At 52.0% G+C, this 13,128-nt stretch overlaps 7 protein-coding genes across 7 annotated transcripts; 3 read left to right on the top strand and 4 right to left on the bottom strand.

Annotated features, from left to right (window-relative positions):
- Window positions 1–305: 305 nt before the first annotated feature.
- Window positions 306–803, bottom strand: N7443_006131 (uncharacterized protein; the record flags this gene model as incomplete). Its single annotated transcript, XM_056886187.1, has 1 exon — window positions 306–803. The coding sequence occupies one exon, from the start codon at window positions 801–803 to the stop codon at window positions 306–308; it is 498 nt and encodes a 165-aa protein (XP_056741635.1).
- A 468-nt stretch (window positions 804–1,271) lies between these two features.
- N7443_006130 (tRNA(Thr) (cytosine(32)-N(3))-methyltransferase) lies at window positions 1,272–2,366 on the top strand (the record flags this gene model as incomplete). Its single annotated transcript, XM_056886186.1, has 1 exon — window positions 1,272–2,366. One exon carries the CDS (start codon window positions 1,272–1,274, stop codon window positions 2,364–2,366), a length of 1,095 nt encoding a protein of 364 aa, XP_056741634.1.
- Window positions 2,367–3,229: 863 nt separating this feature from the next.
- On the bottom strand, window positions 3,230–4,776 carry N7443_006129 (hemolysin III family protein; the record flags this gene model as incomplete). Its single annotated transcript, XM_056886185.1, has 2 exons — window positions 3,230–4,546; window positions 4,597–4,776. 2 exons carry the CDS (start codon window positions 4,774–4,776, stop codon window positions 3,230–3,232), a joined length of 1,497 nt encoding a protein of 498 aa, XP_056741633.1.
- A 433-nt stretch (window positions 4,777–5,209) lies between these two features.
- N7443_006128 (uncharacterized protein) lies at window positions 5,210–5,973 on the top strand (the record flags this gene model as incomplete). Its single annotated transcript, XM_056886184.1, has 3 exons — window positions 5,210–5,559; window positions 5,621–5,864; window positions 5,932–5,973. 3 exons carry the CDS (start codon window positions 5,210–5,212, stop codon window positions 5,971–5,973), a joined length of 636 nt encoding a protein of 211 aa, XP_056741632.1.
- A 653-nt stretch (window positions 5,974–6,626) lies between these two features.
- On the top strand, window positions 6,627–8,160 carry PIG-S (GPI-anchored transamidase GPI17; the record flags this gene model as incomplete). The annotated part of the gene is made up of 2 exons (XM_056886183.1): window positions 6,627–6,650; window positions 6,700–8,160. 2 exons carry the CDS (start codon window positions 6,627–6,629, stop codon window positions 8,158–8,160), a joined length of 1,485 nt encoding a protein of 494 aa, XP_056741631.1.
- Window positions 8,161–8,753: 593 nt separating this feature from the next.
- Window positions 8,754–9,722, bottom strand: N7443_006126 (Pyridoxal phosphate-dependent transferase major region subdomain 1; the record flags this gene model as incomplete). Its single annotated transcript, XM_056886182.1, has 1 exon — window positions 8,754–9,722. One exon carries the CDS (start codon window positions 9,720–9,722, stop codon window positions 8,754–8,756), a length of 969 nt encoding a protein of 322 aa, XP_056741630.1.
- Window positions 9,723–11,807: 2,085 nt separating this feature from the next.
- On the bottom strand, window positions 11,808–12,780 carry N7443_006125 (peroxiredoxin; the record flags this gene model as incomplete). Its single annotated transcript, XM_056886181.1, has 3 exons — window positions 11,808–12,150; window positions 12,224–12,547; window positions 12,755–12,780. 3 exons carry the CDS (start codon window positions 12,778–12,780, stop codon window positions 11,808–11,810), a joined length of 693 nt encoding a protein of 230 aa, XP_056741629.1.
- Between the last annotated feature and the right edge of the window lie 348 nt (window positions 12,781–13,128).

Raw genomic sequence — 13,128 nt, 5'->3', positions numbered from 1 at the left:
ATATCCAGGTTTACAACCCAGAAAGGTTGAAGTCGGGGCTTTATGATAGACGAATCCGGCTCGAATATCATCTGTGGCCCAAGAGTAGGTGAAGGGTAAGTGCGGGGAGCAGCGTATAGATAGAGGGACCATGTTGAAGGTCTCACGTCACCGACTCTCCCAGGAGACTCGTCGGTGTCGACGTATCGACCGGTCATCGGCTTCAGATGGTGGTCCGCCGGATTGCCAGCCATGCACCCGAGCCATAGGCGGCTGATTGAGAGTGATACCCATCGCCGACGATACGGAGATGGATCGAGAGCGACTCAGCACAGCTGACTGTCGGGGAGAATAAGGCGGCGGGGGGTTTCGCGAGTTGCAGTGGAAGTATTGCCGTAGCTGCTGGGATATGAGATGGCCGATGAGGCGTCAGAGGTGACCTCCTCGTCGTAGAGGTTGCGGCTTTTCTCGACATGGCCGTACCCAAGGGTGCCCGAGGACATGGGCGGGTCACGCATATTGGTTTCTAGTGTTTTCTCGTGGATGCTCATAGGCCGTGGTGTATACTGCGGAAGTGGGACCACGCTGGCATAGCCCCCATCCTCCGAGTCACTGGGTGGGGGCCCGAGCCCGTTTCCGTGCCCACCTCGTCCACCAGGACCGGCAGATCGAACGAAGTTGCCCTCGTTGGAGAGGACAAAGCTTCCTGTTTGGACACCGTGGCGTGTGCAGGGAAGTGAGTTGGTAGTTTGCATCTCTGGGTTGGAGCGCGGGGATGCATCGTTGCGGGTGAAGCACCCGCATAGTCCGGTGAGGAAGGACATGACAAGAATTGAATTCAAAGACGTTTTCACGAAATTAAAAAGATTTATAAATTTCCAAAGAAAAGCAACAGCGGTTATTGCATGTCCACAAAGTCAACGTATCGCAGAGCCTCCAAATCTCAACGATCAGCAGATAAGGTGGATAGATCCCCGCTGGAGTTGATAGGGCTCCGGACCAAGGCGGTTGACAATGAGCCTCCTAGAATGAAGTCTGTTAAAGAGACATGTCGAGGAAAGAAAGGAAGAAGGAGATATGGAATGAGGAGAACTGACAGACTGAGGCTGCTGCAGGCATCCACGTTCCCAATGCAATTGCCGGACGTCGGAGTTACTCACATGCCGGCATCTTATCGATAAGCTGATAGGGACCCCCCTATCGAATGACTAATCAGGCACCCCACCCGATCTGGGATTTTCTATCTTTGCCCCCGCCATGTTCTATTTGCGCAATTCTCAAATCATAGCATAATGACTCCCGACGACGAAATTCGCGCTGCTGCCCAAAGGGCGCAGCCTCCAATGAACGATCCTTCTCGCTCCCATGATCCTTCCAACAACCTGAAGCGGAGCGATCCTTTCCAATTCGGATCCCGCTACCTTGAAAAGGGCGACGATGTTTTCGAATTCAACGCCTGGGACCACGTTGAGCCTGACGACGAATTCAAAGCCTACGCAGAGGGGCAATATGAGAAGCAGCGCGCTGCGCCCGTAACAGACTTCGACAAGAACCGTTTCAACCAGGACCCCGCCAAGTGGTGGAACCTGTTCTACAAGAACAACACAGAGAACTTCTTCAAGGATCGCAAGTGGCTGCGCCAGGAATTCCCAGTTCTCGCGGAAGTCACACAGAAGGATGCAGGCCCCCAGGTGGTTCTTGAGGTCGGTGCAGGCGCAGGTAACACTGCTTTCCCGCTGATTCGGAACAACGAAAACGACCACCTCAAGGTGCACGCTTGTGATTTCTCAAAGTACGCCGTTAAGGTGATGCGTGAGAGTGAGCACTATAACGAGAAGTACATGGTCGCTGACGTCTGGGATGTCGCTGCTGAGCCGGATGAGAACGGTGATTACCTACCTCCGGGGTTGACGGAAGGCTCTGTCGACGTTGTCATTCTCATTTTCATCTTCTCTGCGTTGAACCCTGTCCAGTGGAACCGTGCTCTGCACAACGTCTACCGTGTTTTGAAGCCTGGTGGTCGTGTTCTGTTCCGGGACTACGGCCGTGGAGATCTGGCCCAGGTCCGTTTCAAAAAGGGCCGCTACATGGGAGAGAACTTCTATGTTCGCGGCGACGGTACTCGCGTGTACTTTTTCGACAAGGATCAATTGATCCAGATGTGGAGCCGCTGGACTCTGGAGAAGGGCCTGCAGGTTGATACCGAGAGCACAGCGGAGACTCTGCCTGCTGAACCTGATGCGCCATTCGAGGTTGTGCACATGGGCATTGACCGCCGATTGCTGGTCAACCGCTCGAGCAAACTGAAGATGTACCGCTGCTGGATGCAGGGACATTTCCGCAAGCGCGAGGAGGTCTCCCCTGCCACTGCTGAAGCTGCTCAGTGAAGCTGATGACCATCGCTCTCTCCAATAACGGGTCAGCTTCCCGCATGATCGGCCAACCCAAGGCCCCGGCTGAACAGAGGCGAATAACCATCCTCTCCTGGCCAAATTCTCCACTTCCTCGGTCTAAGGTCCTCACTTGTCCCGTGAAGTCAGCACTCTGACGGGCCGCAATTTCTTCTAGCCCCGTCATGATCATACCGCCGTGGACGTGCGGCTCGCACTTGAATCGCTACATTCCCAACCTTCGGCAGAAGTACGCCGCATCCTCACAACACTATACCTGTGCATTTAACGCGGCATACATGCATGGAGTTTACGAGTAAGACGATATATGTTTGCATAGAATATTCCCATAGATCCTTTGCTTGAGCCGAAGATTCAAAATCATGACCAATTCTTTTGAATACACATCCATCTCCATTTATACCAACTAAATGATAGAATATAAGGCAAGATATAGATTTATTTGGTGCGAGCTCTGTCAAGAGAGCAAAAGCCACTAGAAACAGCAAAGTCCAAAATGCATGCGCAATACATGCGACCAAGACTAGATACAAGAACAAGTCGTGTGCAGAACTCAACACCGACGTAGCCAGATAGCCACACGGAGCGAGAATAAGTCTCCGAAGTATAACTCAACAGATGACGATCAAAAAAATATCCATGAAACAAACAAAACTCCACCGATGCACCAAGACAAGCCAAACACAGCGCATGAAAGATATCTAAGGCCACGACAGCGACCAGTAAAATAGGACGTGTCCAGATCTAGGCGCGATTTTGAACCATCATCTACCCGTAAAATATCATGAGTTCAAAGCGAGAGTAAATGCAGAATGCGGCTTTTGAGCTTTCCAAAGAGCTCACGAAGTCAGATTGGGACATTCGCCCTGGGCACGGACGAAAGCGCCAGCAAACAGGTCTTGCATGGCGCAGTAGTGGAAGAGAATACCGCCCAAGACAGCCAAGTGCCAAATATTGTGGCTGCCGCCGAAGTAATCGAAGAGACCGGGCGCCCAGCGCTCGGGGACTTTGGAGGCGTAGACGCAGGCTCCGACGAAGTAGACCATGATACTCTTCATGACTGGGGCGTAGAAATAGAGGCACCATTCGAAGCTGCGAGTGTAAGAGAGCTGGGCGAGAGGTGCAAAGCCGGTAAGCGCCAGAGTTACGAAGAAGGCGACGCGGGCCCAGGCCATATCGTGGCGGTTGAAGGTTGGGTGCCAGGGGAGGATGATGCCGCCGATGCCGAGGGACATGGTGAGGAGGATGTAGGTCCAGCGAGAGATGGGTTCGCAGTAGAATGCGGTGTACTCGGTGGTCACGATGGAGGCGGCTACTAGGAGGGAAATTCCGGTGTAGTCGACGCAGGCGAAACGTTCCATCAGCGGCTGAGAGGCAATGCTGTTCATGGTGTGCCAGAGGGTACTGCAGACCAGGCACTTGCAGGCGGCGAAGAAGAAGACCGCGGCAATCATGATGTCAGTTTTGCTGCTGACGTGGAAGTTGGTGTGAAGTGGGTAGAAGTAGAAGGCGATTGCCAGGACGATGATGAGTCCGATGACATGGGACCAGATGTTGACCATCTCGTTGGAGAAAGCAAATACCGAATGAACGCACTCGACCTTGGATTCGGTGAAGCGATATCCTTTCAAGATATGAGGGTTGACGCGCCAGGGATCGGGCAGATCGGAGTAAGTAATCAATCGCTGTTCCTGAGCCAGCTTGATTGCTTGGTCGATGTTCTCCCGTAATGTAGAACGAGCACGCTCAATTCCCTCGTCCACGACTTCACGGGCGTGCACCAGCTTCGAATCCATAGCCTTCCACCCATCATCCAAAGCCCCGTAGATGCCACGATCGCGAACGGCATGGGCACGGTTCTCGAGTTCGGATAGAAAAGATTCCATCAATCGTACTCCGGCCTGGGCCTTTTGCTCCAAAGTTTCCTTGGTCGCCAGGGCCTCGTTGTATCCATCCTCTAGAGTCTCGACCAGAATCTTGGCACGCTTCTTGCCGCTGCCCATCAGCTCACCCGATGCGACGGAACACTGGTCTCTCACTGCTTCCAGGGTGGCATATCCTCGCTTCATACTGGCGTCGATGTGATCCATGTGAGATTTGCGGTACTGTTCGATCCAGTGCATTCGGCGCTCAAGTTCGGCGAGGAAGAGTTCCACCTGTTCCTTGTTAGATCATGATGTCACTGACGGGATAGACTCGTTCTCACCCTGATGAAGACAGACTCCGCATCCTGGTTGTCGCAGGAGAGTCTTCGGGGGGCATGGTAGGAGTGTCTCCGTCGCCGATCTCGCAGGAGACCGGTGTCCTCGCCAGGAGTGGCAGGAGCCGTGGAGACGGCGGTGTCAGGATACGATTCGACAGTCATTGAGGTCGCAGAGCAGGCCATCGCCGTGCAGTCGGGAGGTTTACCCGATCAATAGGAGGACCACCAGCGCGGGATTTGTTGGGTAATCGCGGGCCGGGGAAATCCGGGGAGGGGGCGTTGAAGTTGTTGAAAAGCGTTGAGTGAGAGGTAGAGAGAGAGAAAGTGAATAAAAGTCGAACAAACAAGTCGGGATGTTGAAGGAGGGATACTGAAGAGTAGACAAGTCGAAGTACTCGAGGGGTAAAATTGAGGAGATAAGGAGTAAAGGATCCGATCATCCCAACCATCGAGCGTCGCTGGTTCACATGGGTAAATTCAAGGTCGCGGCTGTCGCTGATTGATTGAAGTCAGCCCTGCAAACTCCACTTTTCCAACCCCGTCACTGCAACTCGTCAAACTCGGGAACTCAACTCTTGCAGGTGTCGCCACTCTCGAATTTCGTGGAATTCCAGCCATGACTATCGCCGAGGTCGTCACGGACGAGTCACTGCAGCCCGTGCTCGGTACAAGCGCTGAGACGCTCGCCCAATGCCATCATCTGCTCTCCTTGCTAAACCCTGTCGCGACTGACCCCGCCACCCTCCACGATCTGTCCTTGGCGGCCTCGAAGCAACAGAAGGTCCTTTATGCTCTGCTCGCCCAGCTGCGCGGTCAAAATCGAGATGCCTGCTTCCGCGTGCGAGACACCAAGCAGGCCACCGCCGAGGCTCGCCAGGAAATTGATCGACTGCACCTTCAGCTACAAAACCTCTACTATGAGCAGAAGCATCTGACGGGCGAGATCGCCGCCTGCGAGGCTTATGAGTAGGTGTAGTCGTTTGCCATATACTTGTACCTCCTAACTAACTCGAGTGTTCCCCGATAGTCACAAGTATCTCTCGCTACCTCTCATCCCCGTCGAAGAGTTCTTAGAGCAGTTCCCCGAGAACCGGGATACCAACGAGCATGAACTCATGATCGCGCGCATCAATCACGAACATGTTGAGCGTGAGAAGCTCGAGCAGGCACGCCAGGAGCTCCTCAAGCGCAAGCAAGCCTTGATCATGGAGAACAAGAAGCGAAAGGACGACCTTGCCAGCCTGGACCAAGACCTGGAGAAGTTCATCGATGTACGTGCCTACTGCCTCTGGTCGACATACCCATGAAAGTTTTTTGCTAATGTCTCGGCGACTACAGGCTGCCAAACCGATTCAAAAGATCTTCGAGAAGGAATACTAGGAACGCGTCGAAGGTCTCTGTTGACCGCTACATTGGATCGGCGTTATTGGTCAAGATACCCTTTGCTTTTCATGCGTTTCACACCTTTCATATACTAGAACATTCGAGTTCCCTGTTGGGTCTTTTGCATGTCTATTGAGCACAGCCGATCCGTCCAGCTGCAGGCGTACATGGAAGTAGAACCCTACGGCTTAATTTGTAGAATTGTTGGATTGCTTGTAAAACGAACTGGGTAAATGTAAGACAAATAGCCAAGACAGTCAGTCCGCTCTAAAGGAAAGGAATGGATTCTATAAAAGCGATATGGTTACGGTTGTAGTTTATGGTGGTTATTTTGGTCTAACTCCACTGCGGCCAGCTCTCCCTCTTCTCCGCCTTTCCTCTCCCCGACTTCACTGTCAACACACTAGCTCCAGCAGCGCCCAAAGCAATGTCCAGATCATGACGGACGAAAAAGGAGACTCTACGTCTCCACTGGCTACGGCCTCATCTGACTCCAAACCCACCGCTCAGCGCATCCCCCCGAGACTCCGGAAGCCATCTCAACGCGCTTCCTGGTCATTGCTACTTTCTGGGCTGTGATTATCTTCCTGGGATTCCCAATATGGTGGAAGACCACTTCAATCTACAGGGCACATCTGCCCATCCAGGAGATGGTCGACTGGGCCGACGGCAAGGTAAGTCTCCTTCAATTGACGGAAGGCTGGCTGATTCTGAATCCCCTAGACATGTCGCCCCGTCTTTCCCCTCGAGATCCAAGTCGCGGCGCCGGGCATGCAATCACCTGAATCTCAGCACCTTCTTCGCACGACCCAGCATGCCCTGGATGACCTCAATGAGTTCGCCGCGCACCATCTTCGGCTCAAATTGACGAACGAGACGTCCACGGCGCAACAGACTGAAGACAGCATGGAAGTGGCCAGCAATGGAGAGGAGGCCCCCGACACGGCATTGACAGTCCGGGTGATTGCACAGGATGGCCTAGTTGTCCCCAAGGCGGAACTTCATGCGGATACCACACAGCTCGATGTGTTCTACCCACCGAGTCAGGTCCCTGTTCCCTCGTCTTCGAACCCACCCCTCTCGGTCTTCATCGCGGAGGAGTTACAACGATTGTACGGAGAAGAAAAGGCTACCGTCGCACACATTCTCTCTGGTGAGAAATCTGGTCTGGATTCGGTGAACCCCCAGTTCGCAGAGAGCATCAGTCGACGCCTGCGCCGGTCGATGAAATACGCCGATACATACCATCTGTCATTCTCACTGTTTACCCCGGGGCCCGAGCCCTCATCGTGGGATATTGAAGCTGCTGTGCAGGAATACCTGTCTCCTCTTCTTCATGCGTTTGCGCCCATCAGCAATTTCACTGTCGATACCCAGGTCCAGCTCTATGCAACCTTTTCACCCATGGCCCCGCCGCCTGTTTATGACGAGGTCGAAGCTGCATGGACCCTGATGAAGGAGGATTTGAGTGCGTTCGTCAATGCTGCTGAGTGGCCACTGAACCCCAGCATTGGAAACGGTCCCACCCTGAACTTCATTCTCTATGTCCCAGCTCCCTCGCAGGCGCCGATGATGGTTAAGGAGAACCGCGCGTCCAGCTGGATTGTTCCCCAATGGGGCGGCGTATTCCTCTTGAACCCACCATTGTCCCCGGCAGGCAAGGGTTCCAACCCTGCCCATCTTTCTCGGGATTATCTTCGGCCTGCCTTCATGACCTTCTCTCATCAACTCCTGACTCTCCTCGGCACTCCTACCACCCCTGCTTCTCTTCCTCTTCGCCTTCAGACATTAATCCGCATCCGCGCCGCGAGTCTTCTTCTCTCCGCCTCCTCGACAATGGGCTCTCTTGCCCGCCTGACCGAGTCACTCCCCTCCATTCCCATCCCAGCAACTGTCGCCTCCTCAGTCTCGATCACTCTTTCCCATCTCTCTAGCACCTGCTCGCACTTGCGCAGTGGCCGCTTCAGCGCTGCTCTTGCCACTGCCAGAGTCGCCGAGACCGAGGCTGAGCGCAGCTTCTTCGAGAAGAGTATGGTGGGCCAAGTGTACTTCCCAGATGAACATAAGGTGGCCGTCTACCTGCCGCTCCTGGGACCTATTGGAGTCCCGCTATTCGTTGGATTAATCAAGGAGTTGAAGCGGGTTGTCGCAGGATGGAAAGCGCGGAGGCGCGCTGCAGCATAAACCTGCTTCTTTTCATTGTATTTTACGAGTCATACCTCTTCATATCTATACTTTAGAGATGATGACAGCTTGGATATTAAGTGATTTAGCTATCAGCTTAATACCGAGGCAGACAAGTCATTTCGGCTTATTCTGGGGCTTACTTTCTGAGAGATTTCATGGGCGGCTCTACTTGTTCTGTTCACTGTCTTCGTCCATAACCCATAATCTTTCATCTCCGTCTTCGATCATATGCACTCTTCGTTTCAGCTGATCCTCCCGCCAGGAAGGTCTCCATGCCAGCCCGGGCCAAGGCCCTCGCAGTCCCTGAGCTTGCGACATCGATTATGTAAAGACCACCGGGTGCACTCGCACCCTTGCCCTGAGATAAGCGACAAACATGAGCCCCGAATCACGGGAGTAGGTTTGAGAAGATGCTTTCCTCAAATCTTCGAATACCCGGCTATTCATATCCTAGTGTTTGCGATGAGGTGGAGCGTGGTATAGTCGACTGATTTATTCAAAGGCATGGGTAAACGTGTATATTGCGGCCAAAACCTTAGAAACGAATCGAGAGCGGTTGTTTGCTATGAAAAGTACTCCTAGTCTACTGGCTACTTAAATTCCAAGATTTGATTATCACAGTACTGTACGAAAGTGGCCGCATCACCTGTACCACCGACATCTTTTCCCTTCATCCCTTGTAACAGATCCTGCCTTGGATTGGGGTGGAAACGCCCCCAGGGCAAGATATACCTACCCCCATCAGATAACGTAAGCTCACTAGAGAGCCCAGCCCAGAGTTCAGTGTAAGCACCCATCCTAGCTGGATACAGTAGGGGTGCTACTAGCAAGGGCACCAGCGGGGACATATGACGAGTCAAGCCCGACTTGAGGTTTCCTGGGTTCACGACCACACTCAAGATTCCACTGGGCCTTTCTTGAGCATCCAATGCATGGGCGAGGTACCAGTTGCCGATTTTGGTGTTTTCATAATTGCGCTGGGGATTTGTGTCTTTCTGCAGAATCTCCTCCAGAATAGCACCTCCTTTACGGGCAGACATGTCGACAACTATTGACCCCGTCCATACTACGCGTACAGAAGCAGGTGGTTCGCTCTCGGAGGTACGGCGAAGAGTCGGTAGAAGTAATTGTGTGAGAAGATGTGGCCCAAGGCAGTTCGTTGCGAGTTGGAGATCATGGCCCTGTGCTGAGACGGAGCCAGCTGGCGGGTTTGAAACGCCGGCATTGTTGAAAAGAACATCTAACCTGGATTCCGCTGCATTGTAGGTCTCCACTGCTGATTTGATACTTGCTAGATCATCGAGGTGGAGGGGAAGAAAGATAATGGTTCCATCTGACTGGATTGAAGATTGGATCTGTGCTATGACATTTGAGGCATGCTCCTCTGAGCGGCCTGCGAGGTACACCTTGCCTCCAGCCTGATAAAGTATTTTGCACAGCTCTAACCCCACGCCAGAGTAACCCCCAGTGACGATGAAAACCTTGCCTCTTTGGCTGGGCAGGTTAGCTTCAGTCAAGGAGGGTGCAGGTGGGAAAAACTGCGACCAAGTGATTCCCATAGCTCGAATGGAAGATACTTGGTGGGTGTCAAAAGGTGGGCCTGTTGAAGAAGAGGGAGAGACGAGGGGCAAGGAGCGGGAGGCGGGGTTTGCGAGAACAATCAAGTGTATTTGATTATCATCTCGCCCCCAAGATTACACGTATTAGTCGCTATTTTTACTCATTGATCAATCTCCTCGTCATACAACTTTCCTCGGAGATAAAAATACACTATTTTCTTACCTCTCGTTTTCTCCTAGATGTATCCTCCGTGTTATACTTTATAGAGGCTACGCCCGCATCTGATATCAAGGCATACGTACTGCCTACTCACCTCCACCTTTGACACCGCGCGCAAAGTACCATCGCTAGACTTCACGCCCTATCACAGATGCACTTCACATCGGACACCTTGCTGCGAGCTCAAAGGCGAAGAGTTAATCTAACGCTTATTCCCGATTCCGGTTTGTAGAGGCTTTGATCGTACCATGAAATCAATAGCCGCTAGTCGCACAGACTTGATCGATCGTTGTGGCCCGCTCTCCGGGCTTTCCAATAGAATTGTTTACTTGCTGAATTCCTCCTCTACCGCCCGGTTGGCTCAATTCTTTGGTCAGTGAGCAGCAGTGTCTGTTATAGACTGGGAGTGCCGGAACATGGGTCGTGTGGAAGGTGGATGGATCTGTGTGAAAACATGCCACGGGATATTATCGGATTTTAAGTCATTTTGGTCATTTTAGTCATTTTAGCATTAATGAATTCTAGGTATAATAAAAGGGTTAGGTTTCAGGCGATTAGACTGGTTCCTACTAAGGTACGCCCAAAAAGACCGTCCAAAGGGGCCTCCTCTCTTGACTATTCATTTCCTTGACATCTTTTTGGGCATGTCATGAAAGCTTTTCTTAATACTTTTTTAGTTCCTTTTGCAAGGCATCCTTCTTACCAAGTTCGATGGCGTCTGATGGGTCAAGTCACGGCCACCTGTCGTTAATTATTCGCTTCCACTTGAGGTCGTAGCCGCCGATCTTCAACTTTTCCTTTAACTTTCAGGTATCTTTTGGATGATCTACGGGTCTGAGGTTACTTAGGAAACTTCATATGCGTCTCGTAGTAAGCGCTTGCGCGCCACTGAAATGCGATATTAGATAACGCTTATCTACATGGCAGTCGCAGTCTATTTGTTGAAATGCTCGCGGAGGGTAGCAGTTATCTAGCAGATCTGGACCATTACAGCGCTTGAACGAACTTGTTGTCTGGTCCATTAAGAGAGTCATGAAATTTTCACAATCAGCGTCACTTCTATGCACAGCGATATATGATGAAGCCCCAGGTTTTAAAGCCATCCACTTAAAGAAGTCGCTTCAAATTGTCTGCTTGGTTGCTGGCTGTTTCCGGCGTAAGCTTCCGTTTCAAAGGTCGACTGATGCCCCAGAATTCCTCGTCGTCGGGTGGGAGGCGTGAGCGCGAGGGTGAGGCAGAGCTAATTGTAGCGGAAAACCACACCGGATTACATCCATGACACTCCTCTTGAATTGTCACTGTTTCATGGACGCCCGCCTGGTGTTCAGCTCAAGTACCCGACGTATCAATATTGCGCATTTCACAGAGCTAATAGCTGGCAGATCATCGCCATTTCTCTCTTAGAATTAGCAAGTGCCCATGGCTTGTTATCCACTATTGTCGTTGATATTATGATCATGGGTGCGTTGAACGACAAAACAGAAGCCTTTGAATGCATCAGGGCTCATACCATCCAGCTTTTCCAGGTTTTCCGTATGTTACGCACTCCTTTTTGGATATGTGGATTAATACAGATCCAACACTGTTTCACCGCCAACTCCAATTTCAAATGTGTGGTAAAGTTTTTCATCCAATCATCTTTGAGTAGTACGATAATTACGATGATGGTTCTGCCCGAATCATGAAGCGATGGACTGTAATGAATTAGCACATTTTGGATTTGTTTCCCGAGAGCTAAGTCATAACGGTGTAGAGGTTTGATAACCGAAATCGAAAAGTATTGTAGAAGCTGACGTCCCGCACCCATCTTTTCGCGATCAGATCGGCGGTCAAACCAGGATATTATCTATGCTTGAATTGTGACATTACCAACGAGGGATGTAATCCTCTTTCGCCAAAGGGGTGAACCGCAGGTACGGTTTGACCACTTGCAAATCCGGGAACCGGGCCTTGGCATCCTCCTCACCGATACTGGGAGGGACGACCACCTTGTCACCGGGCTGCCAGTTGACGGGGGTATTGATTCCATGTTTGTCCGTAGCGAGTAGAGAGTCAACTACGCGGAGCAGTTCGGCCGTGTTACGACCCGTGGAGGCGGGGTAGGACTGGATCAGGCGGATGACCTTGTTGGGATCGATGATGAAGACGGACCGGATGGTGTAGGCAATTCCCCTGGCGTCCACATTGGTGGTATCTTGGTGATCCAACCTGTTCACATGATGGGGTCAGTGTCTGGAATGCCAGGTGCGAGCGCGAAGGGGAAGGAAGGAAGTCAACTCACATGTCATAGGCAAAAGCAATCTGGCGATCCTTATCGCCGATGACGGGAAAGGTCAAGGGACACCCCGCGATCTCGGAAATGTCATTAATCCAGCCATCGTGCGACTCGATGGAGTTGGCCGAGAGTCCAATGAGCTTGACATGGCGCCTAGTGAACTCGGGTTCGTGCTTGGCCAGCGCGGCCAGCTCGGTAGTGCAGACCGGGGTGTAATCCTCTGGGTGGGAGAAGAGAATCACCCAGTTATTGCCCACCCACTCGTGAAAGTCGATAGGGCCGATGGTGGTTTCCGCTTGAAAGTTGGGGGCAATCGACCCCAAACGGAGACTAGTAGACGGCGCAGGAGTAAGTTAAAAAATTCGGGAAGTAGATGGCGATGCTCGCAAGAGGTCAATCCGAGTACCGAATTAGGACAGGACACGAAGCGAGTGCAAGAAACTCGGTATCTCGGGGGGGAGTGAGAAGAGGAGTGAAACGGTAGGAGAAATCAAAATGCTGGAGGGGATAAGGCCATGGAAGTTTCACAAGACTTACGGGGTGGCCCTGGTCTCTCCTGACATGGCGGAGTTGGCAACGACCGTGCTCGACCTAGCAAAAGATGACACGGAAAGTGACAACGGCGAGGTCAAGATATACTTATAATCAAAGCGACCGGTATAAAGGATAAGATATGTGTGGACGGGGGAAACACATCAGATGGAGAATTAAGACTTTACCGGTTCGAGATTCGATTCGATTACCGGTAGTCATTCCTCTCCCCCACTCAAGATCGCTGTCACAAGTAGACGGCAGGGTGGGTATGGTCGCCCGGTTCGGTTCGAGCCCTTTCTGTCAACTGGCTTTCCTGATCCGTGTCCCTTGCTCAGAGAGACATCTCAAGATCGACGGGAGTGCAAGGCTCCAAGAAG

Source organism: Penicillium atrosanguineum (genome assembly GCF_028827265.1).
Source record: "Penicillium atrosanguineum strain IBT 20685 chromosome Unknown utg000004l_segment0_segment0, whole genome shotgun sequence".
NCBI lineage: Eukaryota > Fungi > Ascomycota > Eurotiomycetes > Eurotiales > Aspergillaceae > Penicillium > Penicillium atrosanguineum.
The sequence above is the reverse complement of the archived record's forward strand: the minus strand, read 5'-3'. Positions and strand labels throughout refer to the sequence as shown.